This window comes from Tympanuchus pallidicinctus, unplaced genomic scaffold (assembly GCF_026119805.1).
Source record: "Tympanuchus pallidicinctus isolate F22 unplaced genomic scaffold, pur_lepc_1.0 scaffold3, whole genome shotgun sequence".
NCBI classification, from domain to species: domain Eukaryota; kingdom Metazoa; phylum Chordata; class Aves; order Galliformes; family Phasianidae; genus Tympanuchus; species Tympanuchus pallidicinctus.
The window spans coordinates 26,524,430-26,548,332 of record NW_026294747.1 but is presented as its reverse complement, the minus strand read 5'-3'; the positions used below and the strand labels follow the sequence as shown (position 1 = coordinate 26,548,332).

At 37.6% G+C, this 23,903-nt stretch overlaps 1 protein-coding gene across 11 annotated transcripts in view; it reads left to right on the top strand.

The window, feature by feature from the left end:
* Window positions 1-23,903, top strand: part of PCNX1 (pecanex 1) — an 86,791-nt gene that overhangs the window by 9,722 nt on the left and 53,166 nt on the right. For 7 of the 11 annotated variants that reach the window (XM_052693636.1, XM_052693637.1, XM_052693635.1 and 4 more), the window contains exons 3-6: window positions 4,786-4,891; window positions 8,210-8,255; window positions 9,155-9,244; window positions 10,932-12,632. In XM_052693636.1, the coding sequence (XP_052549596.1) occupies window positions 4,786-4,891; window positions 8,210-8,255; window positions 9,155-9,244; window positions 10,932-12,632 (1,943 nt within the window). Of the gene's footprint in view, window positions 1-1,969; window positions 2,108-4,785; window positions 4,892-8,209; window positions 8,256-9,154; window positions 9,245-10,931; window positions 12,633-23,903 lie in introns of those variants that run through there. The other 4 variants (XM_052693644.1, XM_052693643.1, XM_052693646.1 and 1 more) reach the window with 2 other exon arrangements.

The following is a 23,903-nucleotide window of genomic DNA, read 5'->3' as shown; positions in this document are numbered from 1 at the left end:
CCAGGCTATGCAGAGGAAAAAAGAGCAAAAGATTACTCATCAGCAAGGCTGTTTGAAGTCAGTATGTATTATGAGCTCTATTATCAAAGCCTCTGCCAAACTCCACGTAACTGAGGACCCCTTAACAGTTAGACCACATGAAATTGAGTCTTGAATTGTTAGTTTTTTAAAGACCTTTCCTTTGTGTTTCTGGCTATTATTCACGAATTGTTTTCAGAGTGAGGGAATTGGTATACTGTCCTACCGTGTTTTTTTTAGTTTTTAAAAGGAAACAAAAAAAAGACCAACCCAACACAAAAGCCTGAAACGTTTAAATGGAGGCACATGCTATAAGGAGCTGTAATCAACAAAAGCTTCTTACTCTGTCTGTCAGGATGTTTAAAAGTTGATGTGGTGGTATTTAAAATGTCCGGGATAGAAGTGAAAGGACTTCCTTGTGCATATGGAGTAGCTTCCACAGAGTGAGTCTTATGTTCTTCTGTATCTGTGCTCAGCTTTAGTATTATTAGCGAAATCTGTCTTCATTTCCTTTAAAGCTGGTATATATTAACTTCTTGTATCAATCATTTATAACCTGACCATCTTTCCATTCAGTGTTTGGTAACTGAACCCACTGATTTTAATTGTAACTCCTTTTAGATCACCATACTTCCTACTAAAAATGTATTGTTCTCTTTTGGTGCAGTGCTACCCTAAATCTATGCTAATGCCTATTCTGCTTAACAACATTCATGAAAGTAAACTAGTGGTCTTTTCTGCTTAAATGCAGCCTTGCTACTGCATATGTTAGATGTGATCCGTAGACTTTCTTCTTCGTTTTGTTTCTAAGCTGTGTAGGTTTTGCTTCCACAAGGGTTTCCAGGGCTTGGCAAGGACTTCTTTGTACAGGTATTCTGAATTACTTGTGGCTGTTTTGGATGTTCTGTTTTTTCTGAGGACCAGCTGGTGTGGGCCAATTTACTACATTATGAGTATTTGTGAGCTCAGATGTTGAGCTTAGTTTGGCATGCGTCCTGCTTGCTGACTGAAGTTTCATTTACTTTCATATGATCCGTGTTCCCACTCTCAGGTCTCTTAACTGGAACTGGGAACAAGGTCAGTGCAGAAATTACAAAGTTACTTTTTGGTCAGCGGGATGTGCAGTATATTCTAATCTTTACCTGGAAGCTCACGAGAACTTTGGGGTAATGTTCAAACCAGTAGAGGAGATACAGGGCAAGGTTTTAGTGTACTAAGTTAAATCAGAAGAGTAGTAGAAAATCTTTTCTGATGAGTGTGTGTATGTGGGGTTTTGTTTAGTTTTTAATTCTGCCCTTGTAGCACAGAGTGGGCATAAGGGTTTTTTTTACCACATGCAGATCCACCCACTTCTCGTGCAATTGCTGACTTTATGGTAGTGTGGTGTTAGTTATGTTTTACCTCTTGTGAGGTTTCATTAAAACAAATGAATAATGGGAATGCAAACTCCTAATCCTGCACTGAAAGGAATTGTGCTGGAGTCTGTTAGGTATCAGTGGATCCATGTACATATCTTTAAACATTTAACTTGCAGTCTTGCTTTTGGGATTATGAATGTCTTCCTTATTGTGTCAGTACTAGCAGAAATCAGTAAGTGAGGAGGTTAATGGTGAGGGTTTTTAACCCCTTACCCAGCTTACCTGAAGATGTTGTCTTCCTAAAGGATGTTCTTCCTATATTTCTAAATCACGTGTACTTCAAGAACAATGTAGTGGTTCTGAAGGATAGAAGGAAGCAAAAAGATAGTCTACTGACAAAGGAAGGTGTCCAACAGATGAAGAATGAGACCCTTCCTCTGCTTTGTCCTGATGTCAGAGCTGTTCTAAATTCTCCCTGAAAGTCATTGTCTGAACATTAGACCTCTTCAGCTAATCAGCCTAAGTCAGTTATTAAACTTCTGAATTCCCGTAGGCTAGCAGTCTCTTCAGACTTTCAGTTGGACTCTGACATGCTCACAGTTGCATGTAGTAAATGTGCAGGTTCTGGATGCCTCTTTTATTGCAGTTTTGGTTGTACGTAGCTGGGCATAGTTTACTCAGTCTTCTCAATTTGTCTGGTTACTTCTGTTTCTTTGATTACTTGCAATCTGGTAAGTGTAGCACTTGCTCTGGGGTATGAAGTCATCAACCTGTTAGAAACTGGTTGTAGGACTTAATAGCAGGAACAAATGGCTACTATACTATAATGGCAGCAGACAACTGCTGGGACTCTTGGCTACAGTAGCATTTAGAATCTCCTATTCATACAGTGGTTAAGCCTGGAAGTCTGTACTTCCTGCTTTTTTCCTGCAGACACTTTTATTGTTGTTTTGTTAGTAGCTTTTGTTATAATCCATTTGTTTGAGTGCTACCTCGGTACACAGCGCCCTACGTAGACTGTTGTTGAATCGAATTGTTGCTTGTGCTGATATCTGCTGGTTCATTTTAGAACAAAACTGCTTCCTTCCCCCACCCTGGCCCTCCTCCCCTGATCTATGCCTGAAAGCTAATTCCTGTTGACTTGCTCTTCCTATTTTGCAGAACGTACTTGAATCATTTGCGATGTTTCTGAATAAATTATTTAAACAAGAATGGAACTTTGTCTTTTGTGAAAGGCATTATTTGTTAATTCTCTATTTGTCATCATAATGTATCCTAAACTTAAATATTGAGTAGATTTTTAGTTTAGTCTTAACTGTGTATTATGTCCTTAAGCGTTCTAAAAATGTTTACGTAGGGAATACTATGTTTGGCTAAAGCTGATGGAAAGTAAAGAAGCTGAATTCTGCATATTTTTTTCCCCACTGATTCATCCTTAGCATTATTGATAAGATTAGGTCAGAGAGAGCTTTGTAAACAACAAGCAATTACAACATGTTTATATCACACTGCTGAGCTATACCAAAATGGTGGCACCTCCTCAGTTTGCTAAGTTGGACCATATTGTTCTGCTGGCTAACATCTGGTTGACTCTTAAGCTGACTATTTTTTTTTACTTAAGAAGTATATTCCTCACTTCAGACATTTTGTTTTGTTATCCCTTTGATGAAGGAATGTTCAGTCTGTAGAGGTATGTGATTAGGGGATTCATGTATGATTTGGAATGGTTCCTGAGGCAAACCCCAGCGTGATTTATCTCTTTGTGAGATTACAACAGGAAACATCATACCACAGTATAAAGGATATTTCAGGTCTGTTAGCCTATTGAGAGATTCTTTATAATATCCTACTTTGATATTCTTGTCTTTTTTTATAAAAAGTTGTTGTTGGTCTGACCATATGGGACTAGATGCATATAAAGACAGACCTGCTGTATTTCTGCCTATTTCTGTCCTGTTCTCCGCAGGTAACAGAATTGTATCTTTACTTTCATTCCACATGGAGCAGGAGGTGTCATTTCTCCATCAAAATACTTGAGTGGCCTTGTTGCAAGACCAGCCTACTTCTGTTTTGTAAATGTCTGCCTTTAATAAGCTGAACTGTGGTGAATTATGATTTGATGGTGTTGGTCTAGAACATACTTTGAAAGTAATATTTATTAATCTTGAAATGGTTAAATCATTAGGGCGTTATGATATGTGTGTTATAATATATGTATTGCATCTTAATATATATCTTAGTAGAGCATGTAAACCTTCTGAATGAAAGTCCTTCTGTGGTAGGAGGGCTGCTCCAAAAGTAATGCCTCCTGTTTTATTATGTTGGCCCACAACATCAGAGATGGCTATTGGTGATACGACTGAAGAGGTTGAACTTTCCTACCAATATTCCCTTAGGTTTTGTTGCCATGTGACAGATGGCAGCAGAGGGGCAGTCTGGTAAAACAGTGTCTGACATGGAAGTGTGTCTGAAGCAAAGGTGTGGCATTGAATTCCTCCCTGTGGAAAAATTGTGCCCATTGACATTAATCAACTTGTGCTGGATGTTTATGGAGACTAAACAGTGGGTATGAACACAGTGAGGCAGTGGATGGTATGTCTCAACAGGAGTGACAGTGGGTCACCTCCACTGATGCAGATGTTTGAATCTGGCATGTATGCTCTTGTTTGTTGCAGAGGAGAAGGCATAGCTCATAGTGGAGACAACATTGAAAAAGAGTGTTTTGTAGCTGTGAAATTTCAGTACCAAATAGCATTGTTGTAGTTTCCATGGAAATTAAAGGAGGCATTAATTTTAGAGTGACCTACATAAGTAATGATTTGGTGTCTGATGATGGCAAAGTCCCTTAGGGCCTGTATCTTCCTGCCTTTCCAATAGCTTTCAGTGATGATATGTGGCTACTTGTTTAACCCATGCTTAATTTTGCTCCTAGGTACAACTTAAGGAGAACTTTTTGATCTGTGTAACAGCAAATGACTTCAAATTGAATTCTTTCCCTGCTTTTAGAAAGACTGTTATTGAGTGCTTTTTCTGTCAGTTAATTTCTGTATGTTCCAGCTGACAGATGTTCCAAAAGTTAAACATCTGTGTTCACTTGCTGGGAAAATTTCAGATGCCAGCATTTCAGAATCCCTTAAGGTTCCTAATTCTTCATACTTTGTGCTGGCCAGTGGCAGTGAAGTTGCAAGGCAAGCAGCTTCTGTACTAGCGTATAGGTTGCTACAGTTACACCTCAGTTTTCTGCCATCACATGAGCACTTTTTGTCTGAGGTACTGGGATATGCTTGAGCTTATGAATTTTGAAAAGCAAGAACATGTTTTTAAATCTAATTTTTTAAATATGACTCAGCACAGTCAGACATTTTCTGTGTTTAACTGGTAGGTTAATTATTTTTAATCTTTCCCTTAGTGACCCTGGTGGAGGAATTGAGATGTCAGAGTTCATTCGAGAAGCCACTCCCCCTGTTGGCTGTAGTTCACGCAATTCTTATGCTGGAATAGATCCAAACAACCAGGTAAGAATTAAAGCATTTGCAGTTGTTGCTGCTGGCTTTGTGACCACTACTCATTGCTGATTTTTATTTTTAGTATCGTTCATTTGATTGTACTAAGATCAGCAACTTATCTGCCTTATCTGCTGTATTTAATTGCTTTGTTTGGGATGGTGTTGCACGAGCTGTTCAGTTCCTGCTCATCCAGTCCTGTCTTCTAAGAACAGCTGGCTTTTACGAGGCAAACTACAGTCCCAGCAGGAAGTATTCGATTTCTGCTCAGCTTGCTTTCTTCTGATTTAGGAAGATGGCTCAGAACATGGTCAGATAAATAGTAAGACCTGCTGTCGCAGGCTTTTGTCTTCCCTTTTGTACCAGTGTGCCATTAGATAGAACACAGCTGCAAAGTCACGGCACAAACTAACTGTTTGATACGTGTCATTTAGGCACTTGATTGGTAAGCATCAGTTGTATTAATTTTGAGGAGGCTTCTGTTAACTCTTCTTGGGATGTATCCACCACTATCTCTTGCTGTGCTAAATGACTTTTTGAACATCATTATTTCTGATGATTCAGACTCTGCATTAAAAAAAAAAAAAAGTTAATTTGCTGGAGTACAAAGATGGTTGAAATAGAAATAATAAAACTGTTAATCTTTAGATTACCTCTGCAAAATCTTCCCAATTTTGATGCCTCAGCAGGAGCAGGAGGAAGGCACTAAATATGGGCTGCTGTATTCCAGATGGAAGGGCTGAAGAACTTGCCTTTCTTGGATTGTAATACAGCTTCATTATGCTCCGTTCATTTTGTGGTTTCGCTGGGAAGCTGTTCTGTTCCTTTATTATGTCTGCTGTATTTGACTTTTACAGTGCTGTATGTACTGTTCCTTTCATTTAGCTTGTGATGATTAGCCAGATATGGCATCCTTCTTTTACCAACTTATCAGAGGATGACTAGATCTGACTGTCCTGACTGTAAGGTTATGCTGCCAGAGAGCACTGCAGCATTCTGTTAAGGATACAGAAGCTATTTTTGGATGGAGGGGAAATCCTCGTCTTGGTATTATAACAAGTCCATCCGATTAGCTCCGTTGGCTAGCAGCATATAATGTAGTGCAGTATTATGTTGGTGTTCTTGCTGTATAATGTCTTGTTATGCAGCATAGGTAGGGTTTGTAGTGTTCAAGGAATAGGAAGCGATGGTCCATGTAGGAGCAGGTTAGTAGACCAGGGCTCTTGTTTCTTTGAGACGCCTTTATTTAAGAGCATTTTCCACACCAAACTGTTGCAGTGTTAAAGCATGTGAAGGAGCTCCATACTCTATGCTTCATGCTTTAATGCAGTTGAAACTACTGATAAAAATTAGTGCTTGCTAGTTGCCTGTGATTGAATTTGAAGCATCAGCAGGGTAAGTGTACAGTAAGCAACTGAGTTCTTTTCAGTTTTCCTGTGCTGATACATTTGCATTCAGCTACAGCATCTGTAGACAGCGTATTGCTGAGGGTCAAAAAAAAAAAAATCATCAAACTTGAAAAATTGCAAGATGACTGACAAAAGTGTGTTTGGCAATGCAGTGAAGAAAATTAATTAAACAGGCTTTGATTTTTTTGTAGCAAAGCAGTTATGCTGCAGTCTGGCTGGGTAAAATCTGCATGTGTGTTCAGAGAATGTTAGATTTGGTATACTTACAGAGAGGAATTACTAGAAATATGCTTTTGTGTGTGTGTCATTTAAATTACACAGTAAAGCACGGTTGCCATCTTTCTTTTTTTAAATCTCTCAAGTTCATATTTTGCCTTTGAATGCCCTTTGCCTATCCTGTTTCTGAGAGATTTAATTACCTGTCAGTCGTGCTGGTTTTTTTGTGAGTTTTTTGAGGGAGGTGATGGTGGAAGTATTACTAAAGGAAAGCCTAAATTCTCTGCAACATCTCATCATAACATTTGCTAGAGGTTACAGAATGTACATAAAAAGGCAGACTAATCCTAAATGGCTATCAAACTCTTAAATGGGTAGGGACGTCTGCTATTTGGCCATAGAACATGACTGAAAATAGATATTAAATATAACTTGGAATATGATTGTAGCTAGTATCTAAAAATAGCTCAATAAATACTTCAATTTACTTGCTAGGAGATGATTGTAGTCTATGTAATCAAACTGCTATTAAAAGAAAAATTGCACTAGCAGGAACAAGAGGGAAGAATCAGATAAAGGAAAATCACAGAGTCATAGAGTAGCTAGAGTTGGAAGGGACCTCAAAGATCATCTACTTCCAAACCCCTGTTGTGGGCAGGGTTGCCACCCACTAGATCAGGCTGCTCAGGGCTCCACTAAGCTGTTCTTGAATATGGCTGTGAATGGGGCACGTGCAGCTTCTGGGGGCCTGTGCCAGTGCCTCACTGCCATCTGAGTAGAGATTTTTCTCCTGATGTCTAAGCTAATCTCACCTCTCTTAGTTTAAGATCATTTCCCCTTGTCCCATTCACTATCAGACCATGTAAAAGGTCAGTCTTCATCTTGTTTATATGTTCCCTTTAAGTACTGGAAGGCTGGACTGAGATCTCCCCAGAGATTTCTCTGTGCTGAGCAAGCCCAGTTCCCTCAGCCTTTCTTTGTAGGAGTGGTATTACAATGCTCTGAGTGTCTTTGTGGTCTCCTGTGGACCTGCTTCAACAGCTCCATGCCAATGATTAGGTTAAATTGATCTAAGCTTATTCAGCACGTCAACCAAGGGGAAGTGTGCTGCTGCCACTTCCCCTGTACTAACATGTAATGTCCTTGTGGTTTTCTAATCGTTGAATCAACTCTCTGATAGACCTCAAAGCTAACCCTGCTGAAAGCGTGCATCTCTTCCAAGGCAAACAACTTCTGGATTTAGCTTGGTATTTACTAAGTTGAACAGAATTTTTATATTAACGTGGTGTTTCCCTTAAACATTTTAGGCACCCATTGGTACTGCATTGTACATGCAGCTTTATGGCAGCAGTTATTAGTGGATCACCACAGTAGTAGTTCATTTTCCCCTTAAGTATTTTCAAGGAAAATGTCCAGATTAGAAGCAGTGGTTTTTTAAATCAATGGAGTAAAATGCCTAAGTGTGTTGGCCATAAAACAAAGAAATAGCAATGTAGTTGGATGCATAATTAGGTGCTTTGTCATCTGTTGGCAGAAATGTTTTGAGGTAGAAATGACTTTACAGTGCTGTGGTATTGTTGGAAGCTTTCGTGTCTTTAAAAATATCCCTTAGATGTATGGACAAATGCATGCTTTGCAGTAACAAAAAATACAGTTGGCTAATCACTGTAATCCAACAGCTTTTTACAAAATTCCCTGTTTCTAGGTTGGATCTGGATTATCTCGTCTGGGAACAGCAGCAACAATCAAAGGTGAGGTTTTTAGCTGCTTCTAAAAATTACATTGTGAAAGCATTTTAATAATATTGCTTACTATGCTGTTTCCAAATACTTCATCTTAAAAACTTTTTTTTTTAAGATGACATAATTTACTAGTGGGAGGAAATCCACCTTGACAGCTGGAAATGATGCATCTAAAACATTCAGAGAGTGCATTTTGGAGCATGTGCTATGTTTTCTGTACAGCATCTGTTATTTTTTAATTGCTGAGCTGAGAGACTGATTTGAGTGGACTTTCACTTACGATTTTGAGTCCTGTTTTAACCAGGGACTCTTCTGATACTGAGTTTCAGTGACTTGAGTATTTATGGTTACTTAGCATCAGAGATGTCTGGATATTGTCTAAGGACAGCCATTGTAAACTTCACTGGCAGGGAGGAGATGAATTATTTGTGATATAGGAAGTTGCTATTTTGTGTACTTATTAAGCTGATAATAAGAAAACTGATTTTTTTTTTTTCCTACCATCCTCACTTTTTTCTTTGTCCACTTTTAACATTTATAAATATTTTGTTACAATCTACCCATCATTTTTATTGGCAGCCATTGCAAAAAGTAACATTCAAGTATATATCTCTAATTGTATTTTTTAAAAAAATCAATTTCATTGGGTTTTAAGATACTTCTACAGGTCTTCTGTGGGAGATCTGTGTAGTTGAATGAAAACGTTCTTATGCACAAAATAGGTATATATGCAATATATACCTCAAAAACAAAAGATTAAATCTTGTGTAACTTGTGACTAGCATTGTCTGCCTTTGCATGAAGAAATAAGGGTAACAAGCTCTGTGACAGATGAGGAATCTTCTGTGCGTGTAGATCTGTGTGTTAATATTTTCAGCACTAGTACTGTTCTTTCTTAATATTTACAGGAGATACTGACACTGCCAAGACCTCTGATGATATCAGTTTAAGTCTTGGACAGAGTTCTAGCCTGTGTAAAGAAGGGAGTGAAGAACAAGGTAAAATTTCTTTTTCCTGCATATTAAACATGGTGTTTTGTTACAGTGACCCTTTGCTAAACAGCCTAAATACATTCATGCAGTTTCTTGATAGAATCTAAAATACTTTATCTTGAAGCTCTCTGTTTCTTTTCTTAATTACTTTAAGTTCCTGGGATGCATAGCTTGAATCCTTCTATCTTTATTCTTGGGTTGCATGTTTCCTGCTCTTGCATTTTCCAGTAGGTGATAAATATTTACTGTATTGTCTCCTTGCTGCTGAAGGATAGCTAACTTGTGTGTCTGTTAAGTAGTTTGTTATACTGAAAATGATGTGGAATTCAGGGACTTTGTTGTTGACTACTTTGCTCTGCTTCCCATTGCAGCCAAATGATGTTTTCTAAATAGGTGTGCTATTCTGGTAACAGGCCTGCACAGAATGGTTTTTCTATGCTAAGGATAGCTTCCAGTACTTGAGCTAACACAGTTCCTGTAGTTGCTTTTTCCTAATCTGTAAGGAAAATGCTAGCTTGCATTCTTCATTCTTCCAGTTTTGTTTCAGACTTCATTTCTCATTTAGCTTTGTTGCCAGGAAAAAAAAAAAAAATCTTCTCAAACTACAATAAAATGGAGCATAGCACCATAGGGAAATCTTTTGTTTCCTGATTTTTTTTAAGTATCTGATGATTAACAGGAAGTTAACTCAAAAAGTAGAGTAGTTCAATTTGGCAGGTCTAATTTGTGTGTTAGATTCCTTAAATGCATTCAGTGATGACAGGCAGTGATACAATGCAGAAAGTAAATCTACGATGTCGCATCACAGGCAGTGGTGCTGTTGTAATAGGCAGCTTCCTTCCACTTCATAATGGAGCTGTTTGATAAATCTTCTAAGTTACATGTGGTTATAAACCTTACCAAAAATTAGCAGTTGTACTAACTTAACCTCATCTCTGGATTTTTTTTTTTATTTTTTTAATTTTATTTTTTTTTTTGACAAAATGTAAAGAAAAATAGCCTGACTCTCAACTTCCAGGTGGACCCTTGTACAGGAGAAAGTTTTGTGATGAGTAATGGAAACAATGATCCTGAACAAGAGCTGATAGCAGATCCTTGGGACTTGCTTTCACAGAGCCAATGTTAGAAGTAGGATATCAGTTTTGAAAGGGCAGGCAACATTTGTTCTCTTCATCAAACCGTAATTCAGCACTGTCTGAATTAATCTCAGTGAATTCCTAAAGAGTTCTGTTATGATTTTGATGAAACCCACAAGTTTATAAGGTATGTGTTAGGTGTGGTATATATTTTTTGTTTGTTTTTGTTGCCCTCAGAGTTGAGGGGAGTTATTTTCCTTAATCAGCGAAGATTTCTGTGAAACAGTTTACTGCCTGCAGGAGGTGAGACAGAAAGCAGAGTCAGGGGAACATGTATAAACCTTGAGACACATTGAGCAAGAAAAGAGGTTGTGGGCTAGTTGGAATTCTTTTTGTCTTCTATTACCTACTAAGATTTAGCTGCTGCTTTTTTTTTTTTTTTTTTTTTTTTAAAGCATAATGGCTGTCAGACTTGTCTGGACATTAAGAAGTTTTTTTAAATTGTGATATAAAGCATTGTCCTTGCAAATTCATTTGTTTTTAAAAAGCATTTGAGAAACAAACTATGAATTGTAAATATTCTTGTAAAATATTCATATAAATATGTACTTCAACAGATTTGGCAACTGATCGGAAGCTTTTTCGTCTGGTGTCGAATGACTCGTTTGTCTCCATCCAGCCTTCACTATCGTCTGGACAAGATCTGCCACGAGACAACAGTGATAAATTGTGCCTCTCGAACAATCAGCTTGTGGACCAGTCTAAAGCTAATGCGTGTGACTCAGAAGTAGCTTCGCTTATAACTCTGCATTCTCACTCCTATAGAAAGGATCACAGACCACGAGGTGTACCAAGGACTTCTAGCTCTGCTGTTGCTTTTCCAGATGCTTCACTGAATGACTTCCCTCTTTATCAACAAAGACGAGGACTAGATACTGTCAGTGAGTTAGAAGCTTCTAAGCCCCCTTCTGGATCTAGAGAGTCCTTGGCTGAGAACTCTTGCATTTCAGGAGTTTTTCAGTTGGATGACATTCTGAAAAGTAGCAGCCCTCAACCACTGGCTAAGAGTGGGAAGAGCAAATCCTTGAAAGCAGACAAAAGTGTGGACAGTCTGAGAAGCCTGAGTACTAGAAGCAGTGGTTCAACAGAAAGCTACTGCAGTGGGACTGATCGTGACACTAACAGTACCATCAGTAGCTATAAAAGTGAACATACTAGCTCTACGCATATAGAAAGTGTGCTGTCAGAGCATGAGGAGGAGTCTCCTAGAGAAGAGAAAAAGGATGGTAAGAAAAAAGACTGTGGTGTTGACTCAGAGGATGACAGTAGTTCTACTACTGACAAAAGGACTAGTAGTGAAAGGACTGCTGTGGAAATGAGTTCTATTAGTGGTGTTCAAGAGGTAAAGGGTTCTAATGCATCCAGTGAGATGCACAGTCAGAAGGGTCTTAGTGCCTCTGCTTCGGAAGAGGCCAATAAAAACCCACATGCCAATGAACTGACTACACAAGCTGACAGGCCACCTGGGAAGGCTGCTGAACAAAGAGATGAGCAGAGTGAGAAAGTAGTTCTGTTGTTAGATTCAAGAGCTTCTAAAGAAACTAGTGGAAAACAAAAAGAAGGAGATGTTCGACCCAAATCTTCTAGCTTAATACATCGAACAGCCTCTACCCACAAGTCCAGCCGAAGACGGACAGGAAAAAAGCGGGCTAGTAGTTTTGATTCAAGTCGGCACAGGGAATATGTTTCCTTCAGAAGTGTATCTGGTACTAAACCCCACAGTGCCGTGTTTTGTCATGATGAGGACTCCAGTGATCAAAGTGACTTAAGCAGGACGTCAAGTATGCAGTCAGCTCATCAGTTCAGCAGTGATAGCTCTTCCAGCACCACATCCCATTCATGCCAGTCTCCTGAGGGAAAGTACAGTGCTCTAAAGACCAAATATGTTTCTAAAGAACGTGGGGGCGCAGACTCTGAAAATATTCATAAAACCCACGTGAGCTCTGAAGGAATTAGCAAAAAACGATCTACACGTCGGACTTCTAGCACAAACAGTGCCAAGAATCGTGCCAGAGTACTAAGCCTGGACAGTGGTACTGTAGCTTGCTTAAATGATCCAAATAGTTTAATGACACCAGGTAACATAAAACAGTTAACCACTTCAAAATCTGATTTGGAAGCCAAAGAGGGAGAGGTGCTAGATGAGCTATCTCTGCTGGGAAGGGCTTCACATTTAGAGTCAGTCACTCGTTCTAGGAATAGCTTACCAAGCCAGGCTACGTTTCCTGAAGGGGAAGAGCAAGAATCAGCAAGTGGAGGTAAGTAAATGACCTGCCAGAAGTAACCTTGCCACACTTTGTTAATGAATTGAGGTATGCTTAAGTGTCTTCCTGTATCTGTTCTTGCCAGTAAAACACTTCCAAAGCATTTCAATCATCCTCTCATGGAAGATCTGCAGAAACAAGAGCTGAATTCAAACAGATGTTATGAAGTACTTAGGTAGACGTATCTGCTGATTTGTTACTGGCAGTCTCTGTTAAATTCGGGCTGTATCTAATAGTTAATATTTGTGATCAAATCAGACTTACTGTTGTATTAGTCAAAATTTTCAATTTGCATACTATATAAAAAGTTAACAGCAGAATTGGGACTGTTTGTGGTTAAAAGATTGTGCAGGTTAAAAAACGTAAGATGGGATTGAAGCAACTATTGCCTCTTGAATGAACTCTTATCAGGTGAATGAACTCAATAAGTGTGATATAAAAAAAAAATGTCCTTGCAATACTATCTTCGATTGTGCTTTCTCATGATGATCTAACTACTAAACTGAATTCTTCTAGGGATTTTTTTTTGCTTAGCTTTGCCATTGTTCAAGTTGGCTGTGCAATGTTGTTTACTTACAGATTCTTTGTTTTGTCCTCATTATGAGAACATGCTTACCTTCCTGTGCTAGAGAGAGGAGTGTAGTTTCCTCTTTCTGTAACTATTGCTTTGTTTCGTGTAATGTAAGACCGAGTTTACTCACATAGCTAGCATTAATATAGATTAACAAAAGGGCATTTTTTCATTTTCTGCAGCTCTTGATAGTTTGTTTATCACTTGTCATAATGTTTCAGTCTCATTTTGTTTAGCCAGACTGACTGCCTTAACTGGAGGGCTCTTCATGTTGTGGAAGATAAGTGGATTTAAACTGTTTTTGAAGGTGTTTAACAACTACCTCATTCTCTGACGTTTGTCGAAGGAAAAACCTATGAAAATGCCTAGATCTTGTTAACTAAGGACTCAAATGTTTCATAAGTTGTCTTTACATAAAGGCAGCAATATTGTAAGAAATTGTAGCAAACTTAGTCTGAATAGTAACGACAGTAAAAGCATAGTGTCTCTGACATTGTAAAAGAGACGTCAAGTCACTAGGAGCTGAAACTTGCTATCTTTGCTAGGAGCTTGCGGTTGGACTCGATGATCTCTGGAGGTCCCTTCCAACCCCTACAATTCTGTGATTCTGTGATACAATTCTGTGAAATGTGACCAATGAATGGTTCTTCTCTTACAGTGGCTTATGAGCAAACTCTACTCAATAGAATTACTTCATGGAAAACCACATTTGTGACTACTGATCGAATTTGACTGGTTTACAGTTAGCTCACAGATATTTAGATGCTTCTGTTTAAAAAAAAAAAAATAATAATAAAAAAAAAAAAGTAAGAGGGATAGTGGAAACTTAATGAAGCTTAATGTGTGAGTACTCTGTTATTCCTAGTCAGAGAGCTTTGCAGTAGTATTTAGTGAAAAGTTCCATTTGCTAGCTTAGTGCTTACCCGGGGTTAAACACTTAATGCATTTTCATATTACACCTTGTTAAACTGATAGCACTTAGTTATTTGACTAATAAAAGGTCTGCTTTATGTATTTATGGTCTTGAATGTATGTTCTCATCAGTGCACAATTTCACTTTGATTTATTATATCTTAAAACTGTTTAGGTTCTTTACAGACATGCAGAGGATTCGTGTACCTTATTTTAAAGAACGTAGTAAACTTCATTCAGTCGTCAGTAGAAGATGAAAGAGTCAGCGCAGCGTTGATTGGCATATATTGCTAAATATTTTGATCAGTCTTTTAATGAGTGAAATAGCAGGGAAGAGCAAACTGAACGTGTCTAACTTCAATCTTAGAGATACAAAATGTATAGAGCAGCCTAAGCAGGGGAGTCTTGCTGGTATTTGCATCAAAATGTTCAGATTTTTCTTTGAACTTTGTTTAGATAATGGTCATTCTGAAATTGCTGGTATTTTCAGTAAATGGAGAGCACCCAACTATTACTTACTTGAGCTTATGGGCTGCTTTTGAGAAATGATCTGGATTCAGGGTCTCCAGACCTGATAATGACATCAAATTCTCAGTAACAGTTATCCTATCCTCTCTATCCCAGGAAACATTTCCTTTATAAGAAATGAATGTGATTGTTTTTTTCTGGAGGGGGCAGGGTTTTGTATGTGTTTTTTTGTGAACACTGAACAAAAACATTTACTTTTGTTTTGCATTACTTAATATTTATGCAGTCACGTCTACCATCAAGACAGTAGTTTAAATTTATCTGTTCCTAGGCTATCTGAATAATTCCTTCCTATTGTGCTTTGTTTCTGTGGGTTTGTTTTGGAGCTGTGTTTTTGTTTGTGTTTTTTTAGTTTTTTTTTTTTCTGAACATAGAGAACTTCTGAGTTCTACGATGGCTATATCTTAAGATCAAAGAAGAAAACAAGGCTTGACTACGGTTACTGTTTATCAGAAAATGTTGTAAATTTGTAGAATCGAAGTTACTTCATAGTATTTCCCACTATTGAGTTGACTCAATAGTGACTCAATTTGGGAGTGTTTTTAAAAACATGTAATGTAAATAAGCACTGTGTATATGTGTACATAGAAGCTATCTGAGAAAACTAAGGCATTATTAAGTGAATTGTGGAATAAGCCTGGTTCAGATTTTCCTAAAATCACGATATTGATTGGCTCTGACTTGCAAGTTCTCTAGTGTCATTTCCTGCTGAAAGTGCTACTTAATTTTATGTAAAAATATTTTTGAATTTTTATGGATTGCTTATGACAGCTTTCTGAAAATCAGCTGGTTCTCCACTGTGCATCTGGAGAAAAATTTATACCCTTTTCCAGTCAACAGCTTTAAGTTCCTCGTTTTCAGATAAGGTGTAAGTGAAATGATGATTAATGACTCTATATTCAGGTCTCCAGGGAAGTAACTGAGAAGTACATTCTTATATGAACTGTGAAAACGTGTACAACTTAGTATTCTCTTACTAAGCAGGATGCTTTACGAACTTCTACTTGTGTTTCTTCGACAGATAGAACTTAGTTTGATTTTAATCTTATTATGGCAGGAAGTGGTGAGTGACTCATTTCTTATGAGATGATTACTTGTGCATTTGAGTAAAAATTGCAGTTCGTCAAAATGCAGACAAACAGCATTTGGAAATTCTGTACTTATTTAAGTATTTTCAGTGTGGTGCATGTATAACCAAAATTAAATGGAAGATGTCATATACTACCATCACTTTCTTAGCTACTCTTGCAGGCTACTTAGTGACTGGTGGGTTATGGGTTAGATGTGGAGTTGTCTAACTGTGTCTGGTGATATTCTTTGGAAATACCGCCTTGATACTCTGGTGTGCCTGGCTTCTGTCAAATATGTGCTATTTCAGTATTGCTGTTTGTCAAGATTTAAAGAACCAACTTAATTCTGTACGTGGCACAGTGATGTTTTGTAAAACTTGAGCTGACCTGAAAAGTCATGTGCTCTCTTCCAGTCTTTATTACCTGTAAAAGACACACCCTTTAAGATGCTGCTCTTTTACACTTGCTATAATTTAACAAATTAATTTATTTAATCAATTTAAGTACTTGAGGCTTTTGTAAATAAAATTGTTGTGTGACACTTTTCCTGCTGTATGTTGCATATTGTTACGAAGTAACAGCTCATCCTGTTGTTTTCTGGCCTATAATACATCACTGTAAACAGGCAAAATAGGTTTTTGTGAGCTTGGATTAGAGTCTTACATTTCATGGAGCATATGGAAACCTGTTCGGCTTCTCAAGTCTGCATGTGTTTGTACATAGATGCTTTGTGTATCTGCATGCGAGGATTGGACAGAATCTGAAGCTAAAAACAGAATTTGAGACTGGTGCTTTGTGGCAAATGATCATGTCTGCTGTTACCAAAATACCACTTTTTTTACCTACTATGCTTATGTCGTGTAAGGTTCCAGTGATCTGAAGTGATTGCTGTTCTTTGTGTGACAGAGCTGTTCCATGCTTCTGTTGGGTTGCATCAATGTAGAGTTAAGGCAATTAAAGCTGGTTCTGTTTTCTGAAAATGAATCCATGCTCCAGATGTTCAGCCAAACAGTTTTGCATGGGGAAGAGAAATCAAACTCTGATAAGTTTAGAAATGATAGACTGCGAAATGTGCACTGTAAATGCAGTCTAGTTGTGTGTGCATGCCTGCACACAAGCTATCTTATTCTTGTGTTCTGCAGGATTCTTCTACAACTGGATCAAAATAAGCAGGGTAGCCAGCAGAAAAGGGCTCTTCTGCATATGAGGTTCATTGTTAAAATCAAGAAACTCTTCTCTTTCTTGATTTGATTTTACTTTGTTTTTTGTATGCCAACTAGTATCATGCTATGGTGTGCACAGCGTTTGGATCAAGAATGAAATAGAAGTTTTAATGTTAGCCCTTATCAATATTTGATTCTGAAAGCATAATTTTTGACTATCACAGATTCAGTGTGCAAGAATGTAAAGACTAGTTTTTATAGAGATATCTCCCGAGTTTTGGATCCTGCGTCATCTGAGTCGGGCTGAGATACAATATTCATCACTTAACGATGAGAACAGCATGGGGAGCGATAGACATGGCTGGAACGCAGCTCTGCAGTCTGTATTTCTGGAACTTGCCACTGTAGTGGCACGTAGAATAAATCTTGCATTTACAAAATAGCTCATCAATAACTACTACAGCAAAAAGCTATTTCTGTATATCTTGCGTGGAACTTTGTCCTACTTGTTTTGCCCCCTCTCTGGCATTTATGGATAACACAAGGACTTTCGTTAGAAGGCTTATGACCACAGTAACGCTGAGCTTTCCTGAATTTCATTGTTCCAGAGAGATGAGAGCAAGAACAAAAACAAAAAAACCACAAGTTTTGTCTGACTCCTAGCAGTGGCTGCTGAGACCCAGGGATGTGTATAGTTGCCAAAAGCCCTTAGTACTGTTAGTAAAGGTCTTCCTGCTAATCTAATGGAAACATACTCCTTTAGTGCTTTATGCCCAGAATATTCAGTATTTCACATAAAGTTATGTGGGGATGCATGAGTGAAATCCAGGATACTTGTTGGAAAAATGCGTTCTGCAGCATTGCTGTGTATACTAAAAAAGTTTTGTTTATTTTCCATTGGTAGCAGCACTCAGAAAATGACTCTAGTTAAATTCTTTCTAACCTTCAAACAAACTAGAAGTAGTGGTTCCTCCAAAATGCTTTGCATTGCTGTGGCACTGAGGTTTTTGCATGTCATAGGTTGATGGTGTTTGTGCAACTACTTCTCACGATAATATTTTTTTACTTGATTTGGAAAGAATAGCTGGATTTTGTTGACAAATGATGTATGTTGATGAATTTCCTGGCTATTCATTTCCAGCAGAAATCTCATGGGAACTTCTGGTACTTGGTGTAAATCAAACTCTGACTACAGTGAAGTTAGTAGGCCACTTTTTTATAGATATATCTGAATTTATTGTTACACAGACAGCCAAAAACAGTTCCGAGAGCTCTCTGTACTGTAATGGAAGTGCTACATGCTTCTGCCAAATGTAGCTATGCAGTGTAACTCGATATTATAGTTAATAATAGCCCATTCAGAGCAAGCATGATTTTCTGTAACTGATGTACTAATGAATACCACTTATACTGAAGAGGCTATGTCTTCTAAAGACTTAACATATCTATTCCTAAAGATGTATAAATCCAAATACAAATAACAGGCTTCCTAAAGAGTAATGTAGGATATGAACGTTTTCTACTACATGAACATACTACTACTTATTAATAATACCCAGTTCCCTAAATTATAGGGTTATATCCCCCTATTCTGTATCAGGGCAGAGAATCAGATTAGTAGATTTGCTTTAGGTCTTCTGTCCCTAGTGTGTCAACACTACAGTTAAAAAGGTTGTGTAATGTCTGCAGTTTTTAATACTGGAATAATACAAGTGAGAGGAAGAATGGTGAAGTAGATGAACGGAGACTCTGAATTCTGTCTTTGGTATTACTATGGAAATTTGTCTATCTGGTTGGTTTATAAAAAAATGTTTGGTTCAGAATTCAAAACAGATGGCTTCATTGTCATAGTTGTTCCCTACTTGACAGGGTTTGCCTTTCCAGATTGTTTGACATAACTTGTATTCTTCTCATCTCATTCTGAACTTTTTTTAATACATTTCAATCACAACACTGAAGCCTTGGGCTTTTCTTCTGAATTTTCTTTTTTGGTTTGGTTCATTGTGTGTGGTTTTTTTTTTTGTTTGTTTGTTTGTTTGTGACTACCTTTGCTTCCCAAAAAGTTTTGTGTTGTTTTTTCTCTGTCCTGTTTTTCAGCTAAACTTGATATGACAGAGGTATTCCTCTGCTTTATGCAGTCTCTCCCTTGCTGCCCACATATCCACTTATAACTTCCCTCAGAAATTGGCATTAGGTTTATCTTGTAATTTTCCACTGTTGTTTATAATGCTATAAGCCAGTACATTGGTTTTTTCAACAGAGAGATTGAATAAATGCTTTCAGTATATAAGGGGGCTATAAAAAGGAAAGGGGCAGAGTCTTTAGCAGGGTCTGTTGTGGTAGGACAAGGAGAAATGTTTTCAAACTGTAAGAGATTTAGGTTGGATATAGAGAAGAAGTTTCTTATGAGAAGGGTGGTGAAGCACTGCCCTGTCCATGGAGCCAAGGTCAGGCTGGAGAGGCTCTGAGCACCCTAATCTTGCTGTAGGTGTCCTTGTTCATTGCAGGGGAGTTGGGCTAGATGGCCTTTAGAGGCTCCCTTCCATCTCAAGTAATTCTCAAGTTCTTGGAATTTTTGGTCTAATAATGGTGTGTAATCCACAGCGACTAATAATGCTACATTGGAGATATAGACTGAACTAATTCCTTCCTTCTTAAGTTTTTAAAGTAGTGTTAAGGTACATGAGAATAAACTTTATGGAAGAAAAAACATAAAGTAATGAATGCTTATGTGGGAAATCAAGCTGTTATTGCCGCTGACTGTCACAGACTGTTTTGTTCTCTCTCAACTTAATGTATGTCTTCTGAAGAGCAATACAGCTTTTCTTACATTCCCAACACAAATGAGATGCGAGATACAGAAGGACAAAACTTCAGCTATTTAGCAAAATTTGTTCAAGGTTGGAAGACAGATTTCATTGACAGTGTGAATGCGTGAGCTCTAAACTTGTGATGTCAGCATTGACTGAGTGTTTGTGAGGTTGATCATTACCAGTGGTTGAAAAAGGGCACAGCTTCCAGTTTGATGGTGAGAAATGGAGTGTCCAGATGTTGTGTTTTGTACACAAGTCTAACTATGCCTCATGGATTAATTTTCAAAACAGTTTAGTCTTCATGACCTTCTTCTTTTGAGAAAAGTGAGGGATATTATTTCTATTTTGTAGTTGATTGTTTTTGTTGTTGCTTTTTTTTTTTTTGTCTTTGCTTTCTAATGAGACAATTTTGCAACTTTTATCTGTTGAATTCTATAGTTTTTCACATCAGTGCCTCTGTGTCATGTCTTCCCAGGAATCTTCTTACATGACAAGAATTTGTCTATATGTCAGAATTCATCAGAAAAAATTGGATGCTAGGTTTAGCATTTTAGCTTAGCCAAAATGAAGTGAGCCTCGTTGATGTAGTAAAGCTTGGGAATTTTTGTTTATTTTCCTTCTTTCCAATCTCAAGCTTCATGATTTTCAATCTTAAAGCTTAGATCAGAAGAAGTGATAGATAAGTGCAGGATGACATAAATGTCTTTTTTGGTTTGTCTGCATAAATGTTTTCCTGTAAAAGAAAACATTAATCTTTTGTTAAAGCTAATTGTGCGTTGAAGTGTAAAGGCAAGTCCTTATGTCTGTTTTTCTTTTTAAAACTGAGGAATTAGAAATTGACATGCAATTTGTTTTACATACTGTAAAAAGAGAAATTCTAGGAAGTCATAGCCCACAAAGGGGATCGTTCAGGCTATGCTCTGGTGTTCCAAGAGTGGTGCCATTGTAAGCTGTCATTGGAGAGTTTTCTCTAAGAATACATCTGAGCTTTTTATTGGGAAGATGTCATTCCAAATGCATACTCAGGAAGTGATGTCCTTATGACTTAATAAATGATGGTTTGGCCCTCTTCCAATCAGAATGGAGATGAAAGAATGAAAAGAAGGGAAAACATTAATTTTAATGAATATGTGTGCAGATACACAGTTGTTAACAACACAAGTCAAAACAATTTTTTCTCTTTGAAATTAGAGAGATTTTATTTGGCAGTAAGTTTAGAAGGGTTTAATTTGCTATGAAGTTGTCCGTAGACTTTTACTTCTTATTTTGTGCGTCTGTGGGAAGTAGGTTTGCATTTCTCATGTGCACTTTAAACTTCAAATCTGGTCTGTTTGTTGTTGTTTTTTTTTTTTTTTTTTTTTTTTTCCTGATCTTGAGAGTGGTTAATGTTTGAGGCTCAAATGCATGTGGTGTCATGCAGAAGAAATTTAAGTGTAAATTTCTTGACTTTAGTAAAGTGTGGTGTTCCAACACAAAAGATAAGAAAAAGCAGGGAAATAAAAACTTTGAAACAAACATTCTGTAAACTGGAAGGCTTGTCATGACTGATTTAAAAAACAAAAAAACAAACAAACAAAAAAAAAACCAGCCACGCACAAAACTGAAGACACACGGTCTGTGTTATCTCTCTCTGTTGGATCAGAATTTTCTACATTCATGTGTATGTTAGATTTCGTTTTCTTGGAATCTGGGATAAAGGACTGTGAGTCACAGCATTGAAGTGTGAGCTCTAGACTAAAAGTGTGTTTAGAAAAGCTACTGTCCTTCTGAGATATTTTCTTTATTTTTTTTATATAAACATCAAAACGTATTACTTTATAAATATTGCAGGAAGCTTGCTTATATTAAAACAATTTCCCCCTGATTAAATAGGTCTTACAGCATAGTAGTGGCTGTTGGAGGATATTCATCCTGCTACTTGTAAAATCAGGAGTAGCTATACTGCATCTCTTCTTTAAAGACAAGTAGAACTACAAATAATGCATATTAACGTAGTTTCCATACCTGTTTTTTAGATCCTGCATTGCTTTGTGAGGTGTTTTTTTTTTGTTGTTTGTTTTTAACCCCCAAAAGCTGTCTGGTTAATTTAGTGGCTCTCCACACTTCAAACAAATGATAATCCTTTCTGCACAACTGGGTTTTTTTTTTTTTTTCAATTTTTAAGTCATGGTTTCAACATGTAGCTTGAGCTCTTGTGTAATGTTAGGAGACTCGCAGCTCCTTGGCTGAAAAGCTCTGCTGTCTTTTCAAAGCAGCGAATAGACTTGCTCAGTGATCTGGAATGGCACAAGCTGCATTCAGGAGGAACGTATGTGTGCTGACCAGACTTTTAAGATAAATCCAAAATCCCTTGGCAGATTATGTAGAATGCTACACCGAAACCTACTTATCTTAAAGCTTAATGAAATGACAGAAAACCTAGTGAATGCCGGAGTTATTTGCCTATGCATGTTTAGATTTCATCTGGAAGTAGATAGGAATTTAGATTGTGGATGGGATTTTTTTTGTTTGTTTGTTTTTAAATCTTTCATTTATATTTAATTTTTTCTTTTTTTCCTTGTTTCTCCCTACCCCAAGAGATCACCTCTGTCTGTTCAGGAAGTAAACTTGCTTCACTGGTAGATCAGAGCTGTGTAGGAAGGACCTCTAGTGTTTCTATAAGCTAGGTTCAAATTGCTGCAGAAGCTGATGTGTTTGCTGAGGAAACTGTGATTCTGTGTGAAGGAATATCAGAATAAAAACAGATGTGTTAAGAAGAATTGAAGTTGAATGCTTTTGCCACATAACTGCAAGTGATAATTAAAATGTAAATAGAGGCTGTCACTATCTTAATGGTAGCTAAGATGTTTACACATCAGTTAAGATCAATTGCTGTTCTTTATTCTGTGTTGCTTAACTGTGGCCTGATTTGTAGAAATGCATGGTGTTGCTTTTACATCTGAAGTCGATAGAAACTGTATTTTGGGTGCATGTGTGAGTTGTGCATGCTGATGTATGCACTGGAAAAGCTGAGATTTACACACTGGTGTCTGAAATTCGTGTCTGATTTTTGATCTCTTGTGCTTTAACTGAGTCCATCATAAAGAAAACTCAGAATTCCTGCTGTCTTGTCTGGTGTTTCACTTGTCCTCTTAAATGTAAGAGTCAGAAATTGAAGAAATTAAACTGTGTATTAAAATGAAGCATAAAGGTTAATGATTTATGTTTTAACTGAATCATTGCTGAAATATGCTTAAAAGCGGTTATCACCTATTCATGCTTACAACGAAAGACTGATTGTGGAGGTGTGGGGTTGCTCGCTTTCACCTCACGGTTTTCTTGAAAATAACAGAAACGGTTGAATTAAGGATTTTCTAAATATTTTGACAATGAAATGCTTGTAACTTTAAGATTGGTCTTAAAATAATTTCTTTATGTAGCATTTTAGCTATTAGAGCAAATTATAGGTTGAAATTTCATGTACAGTATTCGTTTAACCTGTGGTTTGTAAGTGGGCTCTTTTTTCGTGCCTTCTGTGTTGTCAGAGCTGTGGCAGTAGCACACGGCAGTGGTAGGTTGCTACTCTGTAGACTAGTGCTACATTCTTTTCTAGTAACTTTGGAAAAGGTAATGACAGAATGTTTTAACTTGGAGGGCTGAAGAGAACCGGGACTGTTCTGCCTGCAGTCTTTCTGCTGCCTCTGCATAACAAATCTTGCTCCAGCAGTGTTTTCCTTTGTTTTTGCTTGACATAATCCTTGATTTTTCTCAGTCCTGTAACAGGCTTCTTGTCTACCAGGCTGTAATTCATATATGTATTTTTTTTATTATTTTTTTCCCCTTCAAGATTTTAATTTTCCCTTTGCGTTGATTTTTATAGGAAGTTTTTTTTTCTTCCACTTGCCTGCCTAAGCCAGTTTTCTTTGTGACCTATCAGAGCTCTCTAGTGCTCCTCATTCTAATTGGTTAGGCTAAGGGTCATCTTTGGCTCAGGAGGGATACTCAGTTTGTAGGTATGCTGTGAAGTCTGAAATTGCAAAAATGATTCTCTTTAGACTGACACTTAAGGAGTATAAGTGGGTTTAGGGAAGGGAGAATTTGCAAAAGCCAAAACCAAGGGGGTAATTGCCTGATCATCTTGCATACCTATGAACTTTTGTTTCACAGTGCTGCTTTGTAGGTGGACCAGAATCTTGGAGGGGAAGTGGGGGTGGAGGGAGAAGTTGAAA